The 22012-nt window shown below is 45.3% G+C and overlaps 1 protein-coding gene across 1 annotated transcript; it reads left to right on the top strand.

Annotated features, from left to right (window-relative positions):
• The first annotated feature begins 9380 nt into the window (after nucleotides 1-9380).
• On the top strand, nucleotides 9381-20274 carry SOD2 (superoxide dismutase 2). The gene is made up of 5 exons (XM_082668684.1): nucleotides 9381-9508; nucleotides 9926-10128; nucleotides 13399-13515; nucleotides 15406-15585; nucleotides 17319-20274. Exons 1-5 carry the CDS (start codon nucleotides 9486-9488, stop codon nucleotides 17462-17464), a joined length of 669 nt encoding a protein of 222 aa, XP_082524810.1. The 5' UTR covers nucleotides 9381-9485; the 3' UTR covers nucleotides 17465-20274.
• Nucleotides 20275-22012: the final 1738 nt, after the last annotated feature.

The raw sequence follows: 22012 nt of genomic DNA, 5'->3' as shown, positions 1-22012 counted from the left end.
CGTGGTGTGGCAAAAAAAAAAAACCATAAACAAAACCAATTAGTAAAGATTCTGGTAAGTAGGTGCTCAGTAAACAATAGCTGCTGTTGTTATTTTTTTATTATTATGTGTGGTTGTTTACCTGTTGGTCTTCACCTAACCAAAAATCTGGTTTTGTTGTGCCAGTTAGATGTCTTCCATTTCATCCCTAGCTGGGCTCGCCACACTGCGAAATGAGTCTGATTCCTGGGTCTGCAGCCAGCTGGCATTGTCATCCTCCTCTGGACTTCCATGACTCAGCTACTGTGACTGACTATGTGGTGGTTACAGACAGTGGGGGAGAAGGACTCTCACCATCTTCCCGTCCCGCGTGCCGGTACATCAGAAGGACCCCCGCTGGTAAATGTTGCTGCACCACTGGCTGCCCGTGAGCCCCCCGAGGATACGCTATGTGGAGTGGAATAGGCTGGCTTCTGGACACACAAGTCCAGCTAGTGGGATTAACTGGTTTCTTGTCTGGAAAGACCTAATGGGTCCACCCCTAATGGCACTCAACATAGCGTGGGGTGACAGATCTGTACTGTGACTGCTGACCCCTGGCTAGGCCACCAGAATGTTTCTTTTATTTATTTAGTGCTATTTTTGGCTGTGCCATGCAGCAGAATGTTTCTTTGGAAGCCAGGCCTTCCCCTCCCCGTGGAGGTGGCTCTGGGTTTGTGAAAACCAGGGGTGGCCTTGCCTTCCTTATAGCTGGACGGGATACTGCTGCCATTGACTCCCTTTCCGTTGACCCAGTAAGTGCTTGGCTCCCAAACTTGCCCACATCCTGGCAGATGACTGTTGTGAGCATGCTAGGTATCTTACCTTGATACTCCTTGGCTGCCGCTGTCTGGACTGTATTGTGGTATCTGGTTGCAGGGCCCCCTACATACCTGACCCCAGGGATGTCGCGGAAGAGGAGTGGACCAGGATCATAAGGGCCGTGCAGGGCACGTAGGGGTGGAGCGTGTGGCCAGGCCACTCAGGATGGCGGTTCTCTGCTCTCGTCCATCCCCTGCTCTACCAGGGCCTGCTTCACCTACACCTACTCACATGACTGACCTTCCTACTACTAGCCCCAGGCCCCCGCTGGTGATTATCTTATCAAAGGGGTGGTGAGGGGCCTGCCCTTCTGCTGGTTTCCCTGGTAACTAATGAGCCCACCTGAAGTCAATTCCCGCTACAACTGGTCATCTCCCCTTCCTCCTGGGGGTGAAGGCTGCCTCCATGTCCTGCCGAGCACCGTGGGGTGTTGCTCCAGGACCTTGCTTCCCTCCCGCTTCCATTAAACCATTGATGTCAGAAAGAAAGGAAGAGAGAGGGAGGGAGGGGGAGAGAGAGAGAGAGAAAGAGAAAGAGAAAGGGAAGAAAGAAGGAAAGGGAAAGAGAAAGAAAATCTGGTTCACTGTCCTGTTTTCCCACTTTGCCCAATGCCCCAATGTTTTGCTCACAGCTGCTCAAATAATGCCTCCCAAAGGACATTAGTAATTTTTCACAACTGTGTTTACCCTTTTGATTGAGAAACTTGTGGGTGATGATGTATGGTTGTGTTTTTTTGCAGGTACACACATTCTTTCCCAGATTGTTGGCATCGTTTAGCCTAACTTTGTTCCAATTTATAGGTTTTCTGCAACTATGTTTTTCTTAGTAACAGTTACTAAAAACTTCTTTAATCTCCCTTAGAAGTTATTTGTCTTGCTACTAATTGTAAGTTCATCAGACCAAGCTTCAGGCCAGGACTGTATTGAGGCTGAGAAGACTTGAACATGGAAGGGCTGGGGTAGCATCACATGCAACGGGCCAACTGTGCCCAGAGCATCACCCACCTGGCGCCTGGACCTCTCTGATCTCCTTCTGAGCCCTTCTTGGTCCCTCATTCTATTCCTCAACCTTGCTTTCCGTGATCTGGCATCTCTTTGCCGACTAACTCACTTGGTTTGACGTTTTTGTTAACAGTTTTACCTCTAGGACAGTGGTTCTCAACTGGGATGACTTGGCACCCAAGAAACATTTGGCCACGCTTGAGGCATTTTTATTGTCACGAGTGGAGGTGGGTGAGGGCTACCGGCATCTAGTGTGGAGTGGCCGGGTGGCAGGTGAATAGCCTACAATATACAGGACAGCCCTCACAGCGGGAGGGTTATCTGGTCCAAAGTGTCAGCAGCGCTGAGGTTGAGGTTGAACCCCCTGCTCTCTAGGTTCTGGCCTTTGACCCCAGTCTCCAGTCTTTGAGTGGCCTCAGGCCTTCCTGTCAGCACCCCTAGACACCACTATCCTTCCTGGGTGACAGGCTCCGCAGGACTATGACGGAGCTCCCGAGGGTGAGGGCAATGGCTTGTTCTACCCCGAGCTCACGGCAAGCTCAGCAGCCAGAGGACAGTCTGTGCAGGTTGTTTAATGAGCCACAGTAGCATGTGAAGTTCACAGCACTCGTTGAAGCCCATTCTCAACTACCCTCCAACTCAATGAATAGTGGCAGCTGCTACCGAAAGCAAGATTATGAAATCCCCGAAGCCTGGCGCAGAGGTGGAAAGTCTCTTGTTCTGGGCGCGCTGGGCAGGTTTGGTCGCTTTTCCCATCAGGAAATACAGAAGAGGGACTGAGGAGAAATAAGAGCTGCCTCGGGCTTTAACAGTGTCGGGCTTGATCCTTCCCAATTTTGCTCCCCCCTCACGCCCTTGGAGAAAGGGGGTCAGGGGGTGAATGCAGCTTGTTCATTGAGGGTGAGCTTGGACACCAGAGCCCACTTCTCCTTTTTGGCCACGTCGCTTGGCACGTGGGATCTTAGTTCCCCGACCAGCGATTGAACCGTGCACCCTGCAGTGGAAGCCTGGAGTCCTAACCACTGGACCGCCAGGGAAGTCCTCAGAGCCCACTTTTCGTCACCACGTTTCTGAAGGTGTGGGCACCAGCTGGTCTTAAAGGGAGCGTGGTGAGGAAGCATGAACCAGGCCGCCCTGGATGCTGCATGACTGGTCAAAGGAGCATTCACCCGGAACAGGGGCCGGGGGCCAACAGCCTGGGCAGGGGTGGGGGGGTCTGTGGCTGAGAGCCAGTCGGGGTGAGGCTGAAACAGACGTGTCTCCTTTACGAAAACTCGCCATATGTGGGGACCGTTAAAATGCAGTTGAGTCAGGCCAAGAGAGACCGCACTTCTCCCTCGGCCCCTTGTGGCTGGAGCTGGCGTCGCTAGGACCTGGGGCCAGGTGACACCTAGGTGGGAGCCCTCCGAGAAGGGCCATCCCTCCGGAGTGCAGACTCCCCTTCCTCTCCCTGCAGGTGGGTGCAGCCAGCCTCTGAAGGAGAGGGGAGGGCCAGCGGGAGTCCCAGGTGGGAAGGAGACTCTGTGATTGCGATGATAAACTCCACAATGGCTGACATTTTGATAACCAGATTGGCTTACAGAAACTACTGACCTGCTGTATTAGTTTGCTTGGGTTGCCGTAGCAAAACACCACAGACCGGGTGGCTTAAACAGCAGAGGTTTATTTCCTCCCAATTCTGGAGGCTGGGAGTCTGAGATCAAGGCGCTGGCAGAGTTGGTTTCTTCTTAGGTCTCTCGCCTTGGCTTGTAGACGGCCTGCTGCTTGCTGTGTCTTCACGTGGCCTGTGTGTGTCTGTGTCCTCACCCCTTTTTATAAGGACACCAGTCACACTAGTTTAGGGCTCACCCCAGTGGTCTTGTTTTACCTTAACTACCTTTTTAAAGGCTCTGTCTCCATACGTTTGTTTTCTAAGCCTGGGAGTCTGTTTCTGTTTTGTAAGTTCATTTGTATCATTTTTTTTAGATTCCACATATAAGTGATGTCATATGATATTTGTCTTTCTCTGTCTGACTTGCTTAGTATGGCGGGGCGGGGAGGGATAGACTGGGAGTTTGGGGTTAACATAAACACACTACTATATATAAAATAGATAACCGACAAGGACCTACTGTGTAGCACAGGGAACTCTACTCAATATTCTGTAATAACCTATATGGGAAAAGAATCTGAAAAAGAATGGATAAATGTATATGTATAACTGAATCACTTTGCTGTACACCTGAAAGTAACAACATTGTACATCAACTATACTCCAATATAAAATAAAAATTAAATTAAAAATAAATTTAAAAAAATTTAAAAGTGCCTGATACAAAAAAAAAACGCTCTGTCTCCAACTATGGCCACATTCTAAGGTACTGGAGGTTAGGACTTCCACACATGCATCTGGGTGGGGACACAATACGGCCTGTGAGAGCTGAGTTAAGTTCTAAACTGGCCTGGGATAAAACTAAGATACCTGCTCAAGGGGGACCGGAGTGTTCGGGGCGAATGTGGAGAGCAGGAGATCGGCTGGTTTGTGCGTCACTGAGAGGCTACTCTTCAAACGCAATGAAAGAGTAACTGATCAGCCTCCTTTCATAGTCAGCCAGAGCACCTTATGCCAACGAAAAGCTGACTAGTTCCTTAAACTAAATTAATATCTTAAGGTTAAAAATAACTGCAGGCTTATTGTACGCAATTTTATCCAATTACCCACCAAAGGGCCAGTGCAGATGAAAGCCAGCACCAGAGTTAGGTGATGCAGGCCAGGATGGGGAGTGTGCTGGGACGTGCCTGAGATGGACCAAGTGCTGGCATGAACCTCTGTGGTATGTGAGGCCGTGCATCCTGCATACCTCCTCTGCATCCCTCAGGGTGGGGATGCAGCCCCTGGCGTATGCTGGCCAGAAGACGTAGCTGGCCTGAGCTCCTTGTGCTTGGTCATTGCCCTCAGTGGTCAGTGTCAGTTCATCTTGGGTAGCTCTTGAGAGTTATTCTTAGAACTGTGCCCGTGAATTCAACCTCACTCCATGATAAATCCTGGGCTATTAATTGGAATTCTGTGGTATAATGACTAACAAATCTCCCCACCCCTTACACAGAATGCCTTGCCCATGTTGTGTTTTACCTGGTGTGATGGTTAGTTTAAGGTGTCAACTTGGAGGATGTTTTGGATGAGATTAGCATTTAAGTCAGTGAATTTCTGGGTAAAGTAGATTGTCCTCTCAAATGTGGGTGGGCCTCATCCAATCAGTTGAAGGCCTAGATAGAACAAAAACTGACCTCCCTCAAGCGAGAGGGAATTCTCCATCAGATTGCCTTCACACTGGCTGCACCACTGGCTCTCCTGAGTCTCCAGCCTGCTGGGCCTCACTACAGATTTCGGTTGTGCCAGCCTCCGTAATTGCATGAGCCAATTCCTTATGATACATCTTTCTCTTGATATATACACCCAACCTAGCCGTTCTGTTTCTCTGGAGAACCCTGACTGACACGCCTGGAGTGATGATGATGGTGGGTTGTTCATTCCCCTGAAGGGGCGGACATTGCCTCGTTTTTATGGAGGGATCTTATGGAGGCACTTCCTGGACTCTAACTAGGAGACCACCTTTCTTTTCACCCTTCGTCCATTCTGTTCTGGTTTCTCAGGTTCATGGCCAGCCAGTCTAATTCTCTCCATAGACAAGGGTGGGAAAGTCAGTCAGGTGGGATGGTGCCAAGGGAAGCTCCAGGAAGCAGGGTCTTCCCTGAGGCTAAGAAGCAAATGTGATTGAAGGGGCGAATGACCCAAGGGAGAACAGAGGACCAGTTCAAGCCTCAGGGCCAAGAGCTAGGACCTGAATCATTTGCAAGAGATGAGGCCGGAGATGAATCAGGAGTTGAGAAGACAGGAATAAGCTGGGAAACAGCATAGGATGGGGAAGTTTCAAACACTGAGCTGCAAACAAGACAGGGTTGAGTTCAACTTTATTGGGTGCAAGGGATGTGGCAGAGGGTGTGGCAGCTGTTTAAAGGCACAGTGATGTCAGTGTTAATAGAGCAGTCCATTTGAAGCCCAGCTCTACTACCTACTGGCTCTGTGTGTGACCTTGGTCAAGTCACTATCTTTGTGCAAAAGAGGAATAATAAGCCACTCTACAGAGATGCTGTGTGAATTACGAGATGATGTGGAGCATTAGAACCGGTACCCAGCACACACTAAGGATCTACTCAATTACATCAGTTCCCTTCGCCCTTTGTGGATACCATCAACTGACCACCCATCTTGTTCAATAAAACACTTCCATTCTGAGCCAAGCTTCCCCTTTCTGTTCTAGTAGTTAATGTGTTCTTTGAGGATGCAATCTAATTATAATTAGCCCGATGATGTGGGGGAAAAGCTCACTTTGAAACCTTTGCTAATGATACTATATCTCTACCATCATTTTCTGTTTTAGCCTAGATCACTGAGTTCATTTTGGCAATTTAAGTACTACTCTTGGTACTATTAGCAATCCCAGTTACGCAAAGGGAAGTTGGTCCGGCAGTTCTCACTTAGATTCCTGCCTGCGTAAGATTTGTGATACAAGGGACGAAAAGGAAAAGAGAGAAAAAAGAGAGAGTGTAGCTAAAGTCATTCCATGAATGGTCAGAGCTCATAACCAAGCATGTGAAAATATGTCTTGTAGAAGGATATGTGGCAGAGACTATTTTCCAATCCACTATTCATTTTCCCTTTAGTTAAGGAATTCCACATTTTTTTTCCTTTTTTTTAAAAAAAATTGATTATTTTTTGGCTGCTTTGGGTCTTTGTTGCTGCGCGCGGGCTTTCTCTAGTTGCGGCAAGCGGGGGCTCCTCTTCCTTGCAGTGCGCGGGCTTCTCATTGCGGTGGCTTCTCTTTGTGGCGGAGCACGGGCTCTAGGCTCGCGGTCTTCAGTAGTTGTGGCTCGCGGGCTCTAGAGCGCAGGCTCAGTAGTTGTGGTGCACGGGCTTAGTTGCTCCACAGCATGTGGGATCTTCCCAGACCTGGGCTTGAACCCGTGTCCCCTGCATTGTGAGGCGGATTCTTAACCACTGTGCCACCAGGGAAGTCCTCCACATTTTTTCAGACTGGAAATGTCCACAGCTAAATGACTATGTTTTCCAGCCTCCTCTGTAGTTAGGTGCAGCCTTCTACCTAAATTCTGATTGGAATTTGTTGGGTGAATCTACTAGAGTGGATCCTTAAAAGGGAGACAGGGACAAAAGGGAGGCCCACCTTTTGTCCTTCCCTCTTCATGGAAAGAAGGTGAGATGGCTGGTGCTCTAGAAGCTTTAATGGATCATGAGGCAAATTGAGGACAGAGGAAACTGGTTCCTTGATGACTTCACGGCACTTTCATCCCAGCCCTGGACTACCTACTCCAGATCTCTTTTACGAGGGAATACGCTCTTCTGTGTTTGAGACACTGCAGCTGGATCTGTTATTAGAATACGAATGCAATTAATAACTGGCTCAGAATGAATTCCTCTCAACCACATTTTTCCTCCTCCAGCCAATGTGTTGATCCAGACTGTGGTGGGTCTGAAGGTGGCTGTGAAGTAGTCTTGGGAAGTTTATTGAAGGGAAATCCATGATTATGATGCCCAGATGTGGCAGATGACATCCTGAGCTGGCCAGAGGAATTTGGGACAGACTCCAGTCAACAGTAATTTAACACCTTGGGCCAACTGAATGAGTACTTCTTATAGTGGTCAACTACAAAAGAAAAAGAGGCCTGTTTGCTGAGTGTAAGAAATTTCTCAATACCTCCTGTAACCCCCAAACCCTTGGTCACAATCCTGGTTACTCTTGCAATTGGGGTCGTCTTCTGGAAGGTGTAGCTGATGAGAGATATGATGTTAGAGACACTTTTACTTGACTGCTAATGTCACCTCCCCACACCGCAGTCTTTGTTGCATGCTCAGAAGGGCATGTGGGGGGAGCGTGGTCAATTTAAATCTCGAGGTGTCATCATTAGTACAAACAAGAAGTACATCGATGCGGCCTGACTGGGCTCAGTGTCCTAATAGTGATATTTTGTTCTCACTGGAACAAGCCCTTTTATTAGTGACTGACCTGTCACTGAATTCTGTTGTCCCATCCTTCAGAATGCTTTCCTTCCAGTTCCCACAGCTATTACCCTAAAACCGGCTCTTAGAACCTCATGCTAGGATTCATGCAACAGTTTTCTAACTAGCCTGCCCCTCAAATCAATGCCAGACTTGCTCGCCTGAAAAACTGCTTTCAATGTGCTTCACTTCAGCTAAAGTGCTTTTCAGTTTCCTGTTACCAATCACATGTTTGAGTTTTAAGGACATCCATCAGCTGGTCCCAACTTGAATTTCCTCCTGCATCTGGTGACATGCTCTTACATTCACCTGTCAGGAAGCCCCGCCCTTTCTGTGAAGCCCTGCTCCGTGGTTCCCCTTTCTGTCTCCCTTGTCCTCCCAAAGCTTAGTCATCCTTGGGGCAGGGGTGGGGTGAGGGTTGTGAAGGGGGTGGAGGAAAGTAACTGAAACTCTATTCGGCACCTATTATATGCTTCCTTTCATTTTATTCTATTCAGTAAAGGCCCAACTCAGGCCAGTAACAGTGTAAAGCTTTCCTAACTTCTTTACAGGGAGGATTTACACAATTCAGGATTGTTTTGTTAATTGTTGAGAAAGCGTTTGATACTTACAGCTCATTAGATATAGGACACTGCAGGAAAGAATCCTCTGTTGTACTTCTTTTATATTCTCCCAACAAGCACTGAAGACTTGACTGCTAAGGCCTGGTGATCAAGAAAGTATGAACTTTGGGTTCTAACCCTGACTCTTTCACTTATTAACAGTGTGACCAGGGCAACGTGCTCATCAAGCTCCTTGAGCTCATTAACCGTCACCTGGAATAAATGATACTTCTCCTGGGGTGAAATAAAGATAAATGTATGTAAACCCTGCAGCGCAGTCCCTGACACGTCGTGAGCGCACGGTAACACTATTATCAGGCCTGGCGGAGATCCCAAGGTCAGTTCACTGGGAAAGAAAGGTCACTCCGGGCAGTGGTTGGAGGGACACTGGCCCTACAACCATACCAGCGCCAGGGCCCGCCTTCCTGGGGGACCTCACAGGCCCGCTGGGGCGCTCCGAGGCCTCTCAGGGAAACACGAGTCTTCCTTCCGGGGGTGGGGGCGGTCACCGGACCCCGAGGCTGCGCCCCCGCAACCGCAGGGAAGCTGCGAGGACTCTGCTCCCAACAATTCCCTCGCACGCAGGCGCAAGCTGAGTCTCCACCTGCGGGCAGCGCTGGGAGGTACCTTCGTGGGGCGGAGCCTGGGGCCGGACCATCTCACACGGCGTGGGGACGGCGGCCTTTCCTTTGGCGATACGCCCAGAAGCGCGCAGGGAGGCACCGCGGTTCGTCTGGCCGCTGGGGAAAGTGCCGGGTCTCCCTTCCTCGCGTTCCCTGGGCCCAGAGCGCGGGCTCGGGGCCCTTCGCCCCCTGTGCCCCCGAGTTGGAAGCGGCGAGCGCAGGGGGCGGGGTCGAGGCGGGCGCAGGGGGCGGGGCCGCGGGGGGCGGCGATGTACTTGCTGCGCAGCTCGCAGCTGAAGCCGTCCTCGGTTGTCAGCGCGGCTCTGCGGTTCGAGCTCCAAGAGGCCTGCGGGCTGCGTCCACCATGTTGTGCCGGGCGGCGTGCAGGTGAGGCGCCGGGCGGCGTGCGCAGCGGGGACGCGGCCCCGGCCCCACGAGCGAAGAGGCGCGGGCGGTGGCCTCGGCGGGTCGGCGCGGTGGCCGCCGCTGTCCCCCACCGCCTCCCGCTCTGCCTAACTTCTCGCGCCGGCCCCGCGGGGTCCAGGGCACCTTCGGGGACCCGGCGTCGCAGGGCGTGGCGAGAGGCCGGGCCTGAGGGCAGGTGTCCGCTGAGCGCGTCCAGGTGCCGCCGAGGCGCTGGACCGCAGCGTTAGTTTAATGGCAAAGACTGGACAGCGAGGGGGCCAACGACTGGAAGGCCCCCCAGGGGTGCGGGTTCTTCTAGCCGGGTCTGCGGAGCCGGGCACGCGGCTTAACGGTTGCTGCTCGCGTCAGCTGATCGGGCTGTGTTTGCTGTCTTTCCAGCGCAAGCAGGAAGCTGGTGCCGGGCCTGGGGGCTCTGGGCTCCCGGCGGAAGCATAGCCTCCCCGACCTGCCGTACGACTATGGCGCCCTGGAGCCCCACATCAACGCGCAGATCATGCAGCTGCATCACAGCAAGCACCACGCGGCCTACGTGAACAACCTGAACATCGCCGAGGAGAAATATCGGGAGGCGCTGGAGAAGGGTGGGTGACGGGCGGCCGTACTTCGAGAAACCGGTTACAGGGAACCGTGGAGGCGAGGCGGGTCTGCGTAAAGCCCCACCCCTGCTTTCAGTAGGACCGCTGCACGTGTTCGCGCGTTGACTTAGGGAGCAGAATTCACAAGGAGAAGAGCCGTTTCGCGGGGGAACTGAGACAGGCTTGTTTTTGTTTGCTAATCTTTGGAATTAAGTGAAAGTATAATACGGAGTTGGTATTTGTTTTTTAAAGGAGCTCAGGTGACAAAACCAGTCGTGCGTGGACTTTTTTTGTGTTTTTCATCTGGGGGCGTGTATGGGAGTCTTAACTTTTCTGTACAAAATAGCATTACACTTCGAATCTGTTAAGGTTAGTAATGTTAGTGGTTTGCACGAGGGAAATAATTGACAGGCGTGTTTCCAGGCTATATGTATGGCTGAAACTGCTCAGGTAAAAGTGTATTTTTTTTCTTAAATATGTTTTTATCGAATTTCAGTCCTGTGAAATTTGTTGAGCGAATTTTAGACTGACATCTTGTTGAGTGGGGACATCTAGTGGAAAAATGTAGTATTTCAGTCTGTGTGTGAGGTAATAGGTAAACAAAAAGAAGAGGAAGTTACCACATTCTCCAAGATTTACTTGTGATCATCAGAGGGACCGCAAGTACGGTAAAGGAAAAGGTTCTGAGTACGGGAAGAGGTTCTGTGATTTAGGACAAAACAAATGCGGGAAGAATGTGGTAATGGGGAGAGGCTGGGATAATTCCCAGTTGTGAAACTGTTTCCTGCATGACAACATCTGACATCCGTGAACCCTTCTCTTCAATATTTTAAAAACAGCTTAATTTCAGTCCTTGTGCAATCAAAGCTTTGCTTGTTTAATGAAAGCCAATGGAAAAAAGGCTTTACTATCTTATATTGTACTGTATTGCCTATAAGTTAATGAATGTCTGTAGAGCTTTCTTTTATTTAAAAAATAATTTTAAAAATCATTAAGGAGTTAAATTTTCATGTTTGAAAATTTGGGAAAAATAACATCAATCTTACCGCATTTAAGTAAGGAAAATAACATCATCAATCTTACCGCATTTAAGTAAGGAAAATAACATCATCAATCTTACCGCATTTAAGTATGTAGATACTTTTCAAACAAAAGTACTTAACTTTTATTGTATTCAACAGAGAAAACTGGCCGTGAAGCCAGTGAAAATGTTGAGCTTCAGAAAAGTGTTCTTAAAAGCAGATATTAACCCCCCCAAAATTTCTATTAAAATTTGAAAAATGATTAAGTAAACTTTAAGAGATTGTGATTAAACTAGTTCTCAAGAAACATGTTTCTTTCCCATTAGAAATATTTAGTTATTGTTGACTTATTAAAAAACAATATAAAGCCTACATTTATTTTTAGGGTGATTCTCCAAGAAAAATCAGTAAGGGAAACACTGATCTGTCAGAAAGTTATTTTATAAACATAACAACGACAACAAAAGTTGACATCTTAAACAGAACTCTCAGAGATTATCTGTGTATTCAGATATCATTGGTCCTCTCCGCCTTTCTGAATTGCTAAAAACTGGAGGTTTTATTGTTTCAGAAAGCGACATTTCTTTTTTTTTTTAGAAAGCGACATTTCTTACGTGTGTTCTTGGCATGTGTCCCAACAACAGAAATAGGGAACTTGTATTGCTATTATGTAAGCCGCCCAAGGGCAGAGATCTCAGTGGTTCTCTGTGCCCTTCACTTTGCCTCTTGGTATCTTGTGAGTCATAAGAACTTAATACTTAACTGAATAAGGGAATTCCCATTTTTCCTAATAGTTCCGTTAGTCTGTAGCTTCTTGAAGGCATCAAAAAAAATATTTTGTTTTGCCTCCATGTTTAGCAAGGTAGTAAAAACAGCTTCCAATATGACATTCTTTTTAAGTATAGAGGTCAGAATTTTCTTTCTGTGGAGCTCCGTTCGGCATCCACGAGTGCCTGCTGCACGTGAGGCAGCCCGTTGGCCCTCAGGGACACGGCAGTGCACAAAAGTCCTGTCCTCGCTGGAGCCTCCCTCCTAGCGGAGACACGTGAACAAGTCAATGTGGAGCGTGCGGGGCTGAAGTCCTACCGAGAAAAACAAAGTAGGGGAAGTGGTCTGGACGTGGGGCGGAGATTGCCCATCTTACATTGTGGTTAGAGAAGCCTTCTGATGAGGTTGACGTTTCAGTGGAGACTTGAAGGAGAAATGGGGGAGTGAACCATGAGACTGTTTCCAGGAAGTGTTCCAGCAAAGGCCTCAGTGGTCAGTGGAAGCCCTAAGCCGGGAGCATGCCAGGCCTGTCGCCTAAGCGCCAGGAGGCCGTGGTGGCCGGAGCTGGGCCAGCGAGGAGGTGCAGAGGGTCGGATGACGTGCACCTCTGTACCGATCGTATGGACTTGGGGTTCACTCTGAGAAGCGCAGCCTGCAGAGGGGTTTGACCAGACGTGTGCCGTGATCAGTGGGGGTCTAGAGGAGCCCTCTGGCCACTGTGTTGAGAATAGACTGTAGCGACAGGAGTGGAAGCAGGGGACCAGTGAGAGACGGGCACGAGTGCGGGGCGGAGGTGCTGCTGGTGGCACCATGGGCAGGAAGAAGGGGTGAAGTTCTGGGTGTTTTCCAGAGCTGGCTTTGCTGGTGGGTGTGCTGGTGGGCTGATGTGGGGTGTGAGAGGACTAGCGTGAAGAATGACCGCGTCATCAAAGATGTCCTGAGAAAACAGCTGGCACTCACTCAGGTGGGGAAGGCCTTTGGATGAGTAAGTTTGGGATTGAAGATCAGGGGTTCAGTTTTGAACAAGTTGAGTTTTCTGTTAATGTAACGTTGAAGTATTTCCCGGTGGATGGTTGTCTATCTAGAAAATGGGAGTTGAGCATTTTCCATGTGGTCTGTATACGGAACCATCTATTTTATAGCATTCCACTATTTTCTGTCTTTTTATTTCATTTACTGAAATCTTTTCTACCCAAGAAACCCGAGTTCTTTGAAGCCCAGGAGTGAATTTTCTACTAGCTTTGTCACCCCTGCTGGCTTCTCACTAGTTGTTTGGTACATTATTAATTGAACTGAAAATCCACTGGGACAAATATTTTGGGGAAGGTTTTTTTTTGGGTAGAGTCTTGAAATTGTGAAATTTTGGGACCAATAGGGGTGTTACAATGGTCCAATTATCTAATATTTTACAAAGAAAAAAAATAGTGTATAGAATGGTCAAAAAAGTAAGAATTTAAAAAAATGTGTTTTTATTTTAACCTTTCAGGTGATGTTACAGCTCAGGTAGCTCTACAGCCTGCAATAAAGTTCAACGGCGGAGGCCACATCAATCATAGCATTTTCTGGACAAATCTGAGCCCTAACGGTGGTGGAGAACCCAAAGGTTGGTTTAGATTGGTGCAACGTTAGCTACGTCTTGTGCACGATAGGATTGACTTGATTTTCTTAAGTTACCTTTAATTCTCCCTGAGGTGTCATAATGGCATGTGTTTCACAGCAAGCAGTACGACAAAGTTGTAACTTTCAAAGGGACACGTGCAAGAGTGGAGAATACATTCAGGGAATTATATCGTCAGATTTTATACACACGCACAGTATCACATACAGTGTCACCTTTCTGTTGAAACGTACTGTACATTAGGGAAAGACTGAGAAACTTTGTTTTTAGAAAAGGTGAGCTTTCACTTACTAGCTCTAGGCCCTGGAACAAGATGTTAGCCATTCTGTACCTTACCTTCTTCATCTGTATGCTATGGGGATAATAATAGGGCTGTTTTAAAAATTAAGTGTTATTATAGAATAGTGCCTTTTGCTGTTGTTTACTACTCTTTCTAACTGATAAAAAGTCAGTTGTCCCGGAAAATCAGGTTTTCCGGGACAACTGCAGGTAACAAGGGAGTACGGAGCCGGTGATCTTGTCCACTGCTTGTTTACTTGACCTCCTGTGGAGCACGCAGAGACCCAGAACTTTAATTATCCTCCCCACTCCAGCGAAGGTGTGGGGTGTAAATATAGCTCTCCTCCTTTGTTTCTGCTCTTCTGGCAAGTACCTTAAGTTTCTGTGGCTTTTTTTTGTTTTTAATCATGTTCTAGAAGGCATCTTGTGCACTTGAAATAAGCAGTTTCATTTGGAAGTAAAGATGAATGGGGGAATAAGTATGGGAAGCTGGACAATTCAGTTTTTCTGAGTTAGGTCTTCAGACCGTGACTTAATACTTTTGAGGTGGTGTGAGTTACCAGAATACCAGATACACCTGTATTCAGCCAACAGGTTTTGGTACTCTCCCATTTTGTGTTATCTGGTACCACTTTATTCCATCATTTGTGCTTATAACAGATGATTACTTTTAAGCCAGTAAAGTAAGAGAAGTGATATTTTGGGCCTAGTTGACTTAGTTGATGTGCTCAGTCTCGAATTGTATTCTGTATTGCTGCAGAATAAAAAGGGTGATAACTCTTAAAGTGCACCCTTAGTTCATTAATAGGCAAATCACTTTTTTTTTTTAAGATGTTGAGGGTAGGAGTTTATTCATTCATTAATTTATTTTGGCTGTGTTGGGTCTTCGTTTCTGTGCGAGGGCTTTTTCTAGTGGCAAGCGGGGGCCACTCTGCATCGCGGTGCGCGGGCCTCTCACTATCGCGGCCTCTCTTGTTGCGGAGCACAGGCTCCAGACGCACAGGCTCAGTAGTTGTGGCTCACGGGCCCAGTTGCTCCGTGGCATGTGGGATCCTCCCAGACCAGGGCTCGAACCCGTGTCCCCTGCATTAGCAGGCAGACTCTCAACCACTGCGCCACCAGGGAAGCCCCAACGTCACTCTTTTTAAAATGATATAATTGAGATAGGAAAGATCTAGGCTGCCTTGGAGAAGAAGCAAATCTCACCCATAATATTTTATTCCCAAATTGAAACATAGAGTAGGTAGGGTAGAAGTCAAAGTAAAATCTTCTGTTGATGGGAAAAAAGAAAGCTAATGAAAAATATTATTTCTTTCCTTATGGAAACAGCACTGTGAGTGAAGAAATCCCTCTAACATGTTTCAGCAACAAACATGTAAATTAAAATTGTGAGATGTTATGACCCTGGTGTCAGGACAGGAATAACACTGTTTTGTAGGCTCACTGGGTCATGTAGTGTTTTCCATGTGTTTCTAGTTGTGTCTGGGGCCATATGACAAGAATATTGGGATATATTTTATATAATAAAAGATTTTATTGTAATTGTTGCCATCTGTTCATTTGTGAGTGGTTTTGGGGTTTTTTTTTTTTTAATAGGGGAGTTGCTGGAAGCCATCAAACATGACTTTGGTTCCTTCAAGAACTTTAAGGAGAAGTTGACCGCCGTATCTGTTGGTGTCCAAGGCTCAGGCTGGGGCTGGCTCGGTTTCAGTAAGGAACAGGGCCGCTTACAGATTGCTGCTTGTTCTAACCAGGATCCCCTGCAAGGGACAACAGGTTAGGCTTAAGAATTATTACACGTTTATTCGGGAGAGATGGTTCACTATAAAGCATTACAGTGAAATACGGAAGACTAGCAGTGTTTAAACCTACCCTGAGCATGTACTAAATTGGACAGATCTTAGTAGATGATACCCAGAGTCTTGTGGGAGCAAAAATCTTTCCAAGTCCTTGATATTTTATAAAATGAGCACGTGTAGTTTTACAGATATGTTAACAAAACATGTTTTAAACATAAACTCTGCTTCATTTGACAGAGAATTCGTATCAGCCTACATAATAATTATATGCACTAGAATAAAAAACTAAAATTAGATAAACAACATGAAGGAGGAAAAGACACATAGTCTGAGTCTGACTTCAGAGCTTGGACTCTCAACTCCTCTGCTGAGCACCTGTGGTCAAACTGGGACCAGAGCTCAGGTTTCCAGACATCTACCTTCCTGAGGATTTTTTGGCGTAGGAAAAGATTGGGCTTAGAAGCTGCAGGCTGGGTTCACCAAATCCTTTTTTATGTTGAGCCAGATGGAAGTAGAAGCTCTTTAGGAAATAGTCATAAGGATCCAGCAGTTTGCTGGAACTTTGATGTGAGGTGATACCTTAGCATCAATCAGCCGTAGGTCTCAGCCATGTTTTCTACCCCTACACATGTCCGGAGACTTGCTTACGTGACTCACTAACCTGGATATGTTCAGATTAGCCAGAATCTAAACAGCTCTTTAGGGAAAGTGAGATGCCACAGAATTTGGAAAAGCAACCAAAGGTGTGTGAGCCCTGAGTGCTCTAAGAGTCAGGTACCTGACCGAGGAGGCTGTGATTGGCAGGTCAGTCCTAGCAACACCTTCTTCTCTCCTGCTTGAAGAAAGCCCATTGGAATAAAGATAAATGAAAGTTATGGTGATTTGTCTAGGGGGAAAATCATGTATAAATTTTGTTCCCTTAATTATAAGTTATTAGTGATGCACCTCACAATTGATTTAGACATGCTGGTCGGTGCTTGTTTTCCTAGAGGAGCGCTTTCAGTTGGAGAGGTTTCTTAAATGAATGTTTTATAGATTTAACTACTTCTTCACACACTTTTCAGAAACTAAATAATGTATGTTTTTCTTAAGCCTTACTCAGTTTTCCTTGTTAACTTAATTTTTATTATGTCTCATAAACGCTCTTTTATTTATTTATTTATTTGCAGTAGAGTTGCTTTACAGTGTTGTGTTAATTTCTGCTCTACAGCAGAGTGACTCAGCTATACACGTGTATAATCGTAAACGCTTTGTATTCTCTGTGACTAACATCAGCCCAGGGGAGCAGAGCAGGTTTTCCATAGACTCCCCCAAATGCTCAACACCTTTGGAAGGTCCTCAGCCACACCCACAAAGAGAACACACCCTTCCTGAGACCCCTAGTGAGGACCACTGAGAATTGGCTCTTGGATAAATCTGTTGATAGTTTAAGAATAGCTGTTAAAATACTGTGGTTAGTTGATTTTCCCAAGTCTGTTTTAATTATTTTTACTAGTTATCACATTTTCTTCCAAAGAGTAAAGTTTAAAGTCTTTTTCTAGGATATTTATTCTTATGCAAATTTCCTATTTACATAAGAAACTGAAAAATGGATGAGAATGTTGTAAAGGGTAGTTTTGTGTGCATAGGAGAATTAAAGTTTAAAGCGAGAAGATGCAGTGTTGTAGAGTGAAATTCATAGCTTTTGTTTCTTTCCCTTCTTTCCAATAGGTCTTATTCCACTGCTGGGAATTGATGTGTGGGAGCATGCTTATTACCTTCAGTATAAAAATGTCAGGCCTGATTATCTGAAAGCCATTTGGAATGTAATCAGCTGGGAGAATGTAGCTGCGAGATACACGGCCTGCAAAAAGTGAAACGTCAGCCTTACCCTGAGTGCATCAGGCTCTTTATGACTATGTTTGTAGTAGTGCAGAGAACCACGTATACCAGTAAGCTGCTCCACTGTAGTGTTTCTGAGTGTGGCTTATTCAAATAGTTGATAAACATAATTTAGTGCTGTGAATAATCTCTTTTAAAAGCTTGTTATTAGGCAACTGTTTGAAAATGTTAAATGCTTTGTATAATTTAATCTTTTGATTGAACATTTTCTTCAGAGAGCTACAATAGTTAGGAGATTATAATTTTCATCATAAAACCATGAAGGATGTTTCATCCCTATACTGTTGGGGTGTCTAAGGAAGCCTTTCTAATCCTGTTCTATTGCAGTTACAGAAAATCTGGTCTTTTGCCCCATTTGTTTAATAATAAAATATTAAATCTATTTCCCAAGGGAAATATTCAGTTTTCTATTGAAAATTGCTCTTTTTGTAGGTAATCCTCTGTCCAGTATTACTTCGGGTGGGTGTCACCCAGGGGTCTTTAGTTACTTATGATCACAGGTTCTGCAGGGTTGACACTAACCATTTCGTCATTAAATATATATATAACTTGATTGCTAATTGCGAATTGCTTTATTATGAGAAGGAAATAGTAGTGCCTCTGAATTTTTCTGTGGACAGAAAAAGACTTTTGTGAAATTTTGTCCTCAAACATAGAAATGTGTGTTGTCTAAGTGCTCAAAGTGGACAAATTAGGGCCTAGTTAATAAAGTCAATGATAGGGATGGGCCACACATCTGCCAGCCAGACGCTTGCCCCTCTTCTTTTGGGCCTGCTCGTGAAGCATCCCTCTCAAGAGAACCAGACCTGGGTCAGGGCCTGCATTGCCAAGTAATGAAAGACACGTTGGTTTCAGGATGCAGTCAGGAGCACGCCTCTGTGAGGAACATTTGTTTTCAAAGATTGGTTTTTGAGTTATTTCATCCATTTTGATGTTTTTTGTTTCTTCTAGAAAATGTACAATCGCTATAGAAGCTTTATATTGTTTTATTGGTTTTTCCAATAAAGGGAAAACCGTATCCCTAATATAGTGACAGGGCAGTCAAGTTCCATTCCTGTTGGGTTTTTGCGAATGGAGCTGTTCAGTGCAGCAGGGTCCTTTCTGTACTTGGCTTCACAGTGTCGGGTGTTCCGTGTTGTTCATCATCTTCTCTCCTTTTTTATCAACTGGACATTTCCTAATATATTTTACAGTTCTGTCACTGAAGATTTCATTTGTTTCTAATCTGACGATTACAGGTAATGCTATTCTGATACCCCACACAGGTTTTACCTTCTATTGGAATATTTTCTCTATGTAGGTTTTTTTCTTAAACCTATTTTAGTAACAGGGTGTTTTCTCAAGTTTATTTTTTCATTTAAAAAAATTTCCCCCTAACTTTATTATCCTATTTTTTTTTCATGGAAAAATGGAGTGACTTAGCAGTTTCAATATTAAAGACTGAAGTTTTAAAAAAAATTTAAATTCAAGGCACATTTCTTTTAGAATTCAATTAGAAAAGTATTTAGGCTTTCTGAATTGTCGACAGCGTTGATGAGACTAGTGTTAACTGTGTATGTGTGTGTGCTTGTGGATTGAAAACACTTCAGAGACTATGATTGCCATCCTTTCTATACCACAGTAAAATGGCTTTAATGGGGCACAACTGAGAGCTGTGTGACTGCTACTTACATATACCCTATACACACATATATGTGCCTGTGTATATAAACAAGGCAGCTGTGTGACCGCTGCTTACGTATATCCTATACACACATATATATATGCCTATATATTATAAACAAGGCAGTGAACTCTGTAAACAGACCATTGAGAAAATAGGACCTTTTTGAAAGATGAGCTTTTGAATACAAGTAGTCTTCTAGATCATGAACTAACAAAGATATGCAGAGACTACTGACTTATATAAAGCTTTTGGACTCTCATTAAGCTTTAAGATAAAAAAAAATCAATGTTGAAATTTCTATGGGGCTCTATTTTTGCTTTGATTGTATCATGTGAGAACAAGGGAAAGCATACTATCCTCCACTGCACTTTTGGATTTTAAGAGACTAAGATAACATACAGAGTAGAGATTTTAATCATCCAGCAGAAAATGAGACTCTATAAGATTCTGTTTAGCCCTGTTTTTCATAATAGAAAAGAAACAGAAAAGGTAAAACAACCGTTTCTTCTGGAAAGAGCAAGTACTGTTCACCCAGGAAGGATTTTTTGACTGAATCAGCAGTGCCTGCTGTAGTCATAGACGTGCTTCAAACATCGTAGCATGATTGGTGCTGCAGGGGAACGGGATGCAGAACAAATACTGTCTGTGAAATAGTATCTGTTGCTCGAACTGTTGTGTAATAATTAAACTTTGATATTGAGAAGTTACAATTTTATTACACACCTCAGGTTCATGATTCTACAATGAGGTTTGAATTTTTGTGGAGTGCCTTTAAAAAGTAACATCAAAATCATAAAATTAAGATTGATGTGTGTTGTCAGTCATATCTAAAACTAGGTATAAATACAAATTTTGTTTCCTGTTTTAATTTCAGGGGAACTACTGTTTGGGAAAGCTGTTCGGTAACTGTTTTATAAATTACTGTCTCTCTTTTTCAGTCACACCCTAATGATCCCAGCAAGCTAATGCCCTCTGTTTTAAGGTACGCATGGTACATACTAAAAATCCTGTGAGGTCCTGGAGAGTTTTCACTTAATTATTCATTAAAGAAGCATTTATTTTCATATTGTAAGTGTGAAACTTTTTGATTATTAATAAAAGAATCTGTTAACCATCAAAGGAGGTCTGTATTAAGTGTGTGTGTCAAAAACATTTATAATCTTGCAATGCTTTATCATTTTTACTGTAGGAAAGGAATAATAAATAATAGGTAGTTGAAATTTTACTCTAAAAACCCAGAAGGCTTACGAATTCTACCTCTGGGAGGAATTCTTTTGTGCGTGGTTCTCATGACTGTGGCTCCACCTTCTGGAGACTGTAATTTGGAGGGTCTCCATGGTTCGTCTAGGGGAGGTGATGGGCAGTTTCCTCTACTTGGAGAATGCATAGCTTTCAAGGCCTGATTTCTACCAGTACAAGTTTGAGAGGTCTGAAGGTTATTTAAAAACTCAAACGGCGAAAAACTTTTTTAGTTTGATTCCATTGTTTCTTTGGCAATACATTGGCCTTAAAAACTTTGTGGGTTTCTAACCCATTTGCAGCCAGTTTTATGTGCCAATATCCACAATAAACATCCACAATGAAAATTTTTTACTAGATATCCTAGATGTGAGTAAGTTTTTTTCTAACATCTTTATTGGAGTATAATTGCTTTACAGTGGTGTGTTAGTTTCTGCTTTATAACAAAGTGAATCAGCTATACATATACATATATCCCCATATCTCCTCCCTCTTGTGTCTCCCTCCCACCCTCCCTATCCCCCCTCTAGGTGGTCACAAAGCACCTAGCTGATCTCCCTGTGCAATGTGGCTGCTTCCCACTAGCTATCTGTTTTACGTTTGGTAGTGTATATATAAGTCCATGCCACTCTCTCGCTTCATCCCAGCTTACCCTTCCCCCTACCCGTGTCCTTAAGTCCATTCTCTACGTCTGTGTCTTTATTCCTGTCCTGCCCCTAGGTTCTTCAGAACCATTTTTTTTTTTAAGGTTTCATATATATGTGTTAGCATACGGTATTTGTTTTTCTCTTTCTGACTTTCTTCACTCTATGACAGACTCTAGGTCCATCCACGTAGATGTGAGTAATTTTTATCCTTGCTTCCTTACCCCGTCAGCGTAAGAGCAGCTACCTTGAGCTAAAGGTAGTTAAAACAATAAGCTCGTGGGGGAAGCCCACGTCCTTCATCTTTGCTTTGGGGCTGAGACTTGAGCATTTGCTCAAAGCCTTTTTCAGTCTTAACATCTTTTACTGTTTGGGATTTAGAAGTAGTCAGCTTTCCCAGGCTTTCAGGACCCAAATTTCTGAACTGTATTTCCTTTCATTTCTGCTTGCAGATCGGCCAGTTCTTTCCTGAAGGCACCAATGACATCTTGCTAAAGGGGGAGATAAAAGCCAACACACAGGGTCAGTCTGGTTCTTCTCGAACATTCTAGAGCTGCAGTGGCTGTGCCTTTCACATTACCGCGGGAAGCAGGTTTACCGCATGATCTGCCACTGGGAAACACGGCTTTCCAACTTTTCAGCTCCCGATACCAATGTTCTCACTGGCCACTAAGCCAATGCCACATAGTTTGAATTTATTTATTTATTTATTCTTCGGTACGCGGGTCTCCCACTGCCGTGCCCCCCAAACCCCCGTTGCGGAGCACAGGCTCTGGATGCGCAGCCCCAGCGGCCATGGCTCATGGGCCCAGCCGCTCCGCAGCATGTGTGATCTTCCCAGACCGGGGCACGAACCCGCGTCCCCTGCATCGGCAGGCGGACCCTCAACCGCTGTGCCACCAGGGAAGCCCTGAATTTTTTTTTTTTTTTTGGCTGGGACTACCCACTTCAAGGTCCTAGTATTTGAATTAATT

Source organism: Grampus griseus (assembly GCF_964374135.1).
Source record: "Grampus griseus genome assembly, chromosome: 13".
NCBI lineage: Eukaryota > Metazoa > Chordata > Mammalia > Artiodactyla > Delphinidae > Grampus > Grampus griseus.
This window is presented reverse-complemented; position numbering and strand designations above follow the sequence as displayed.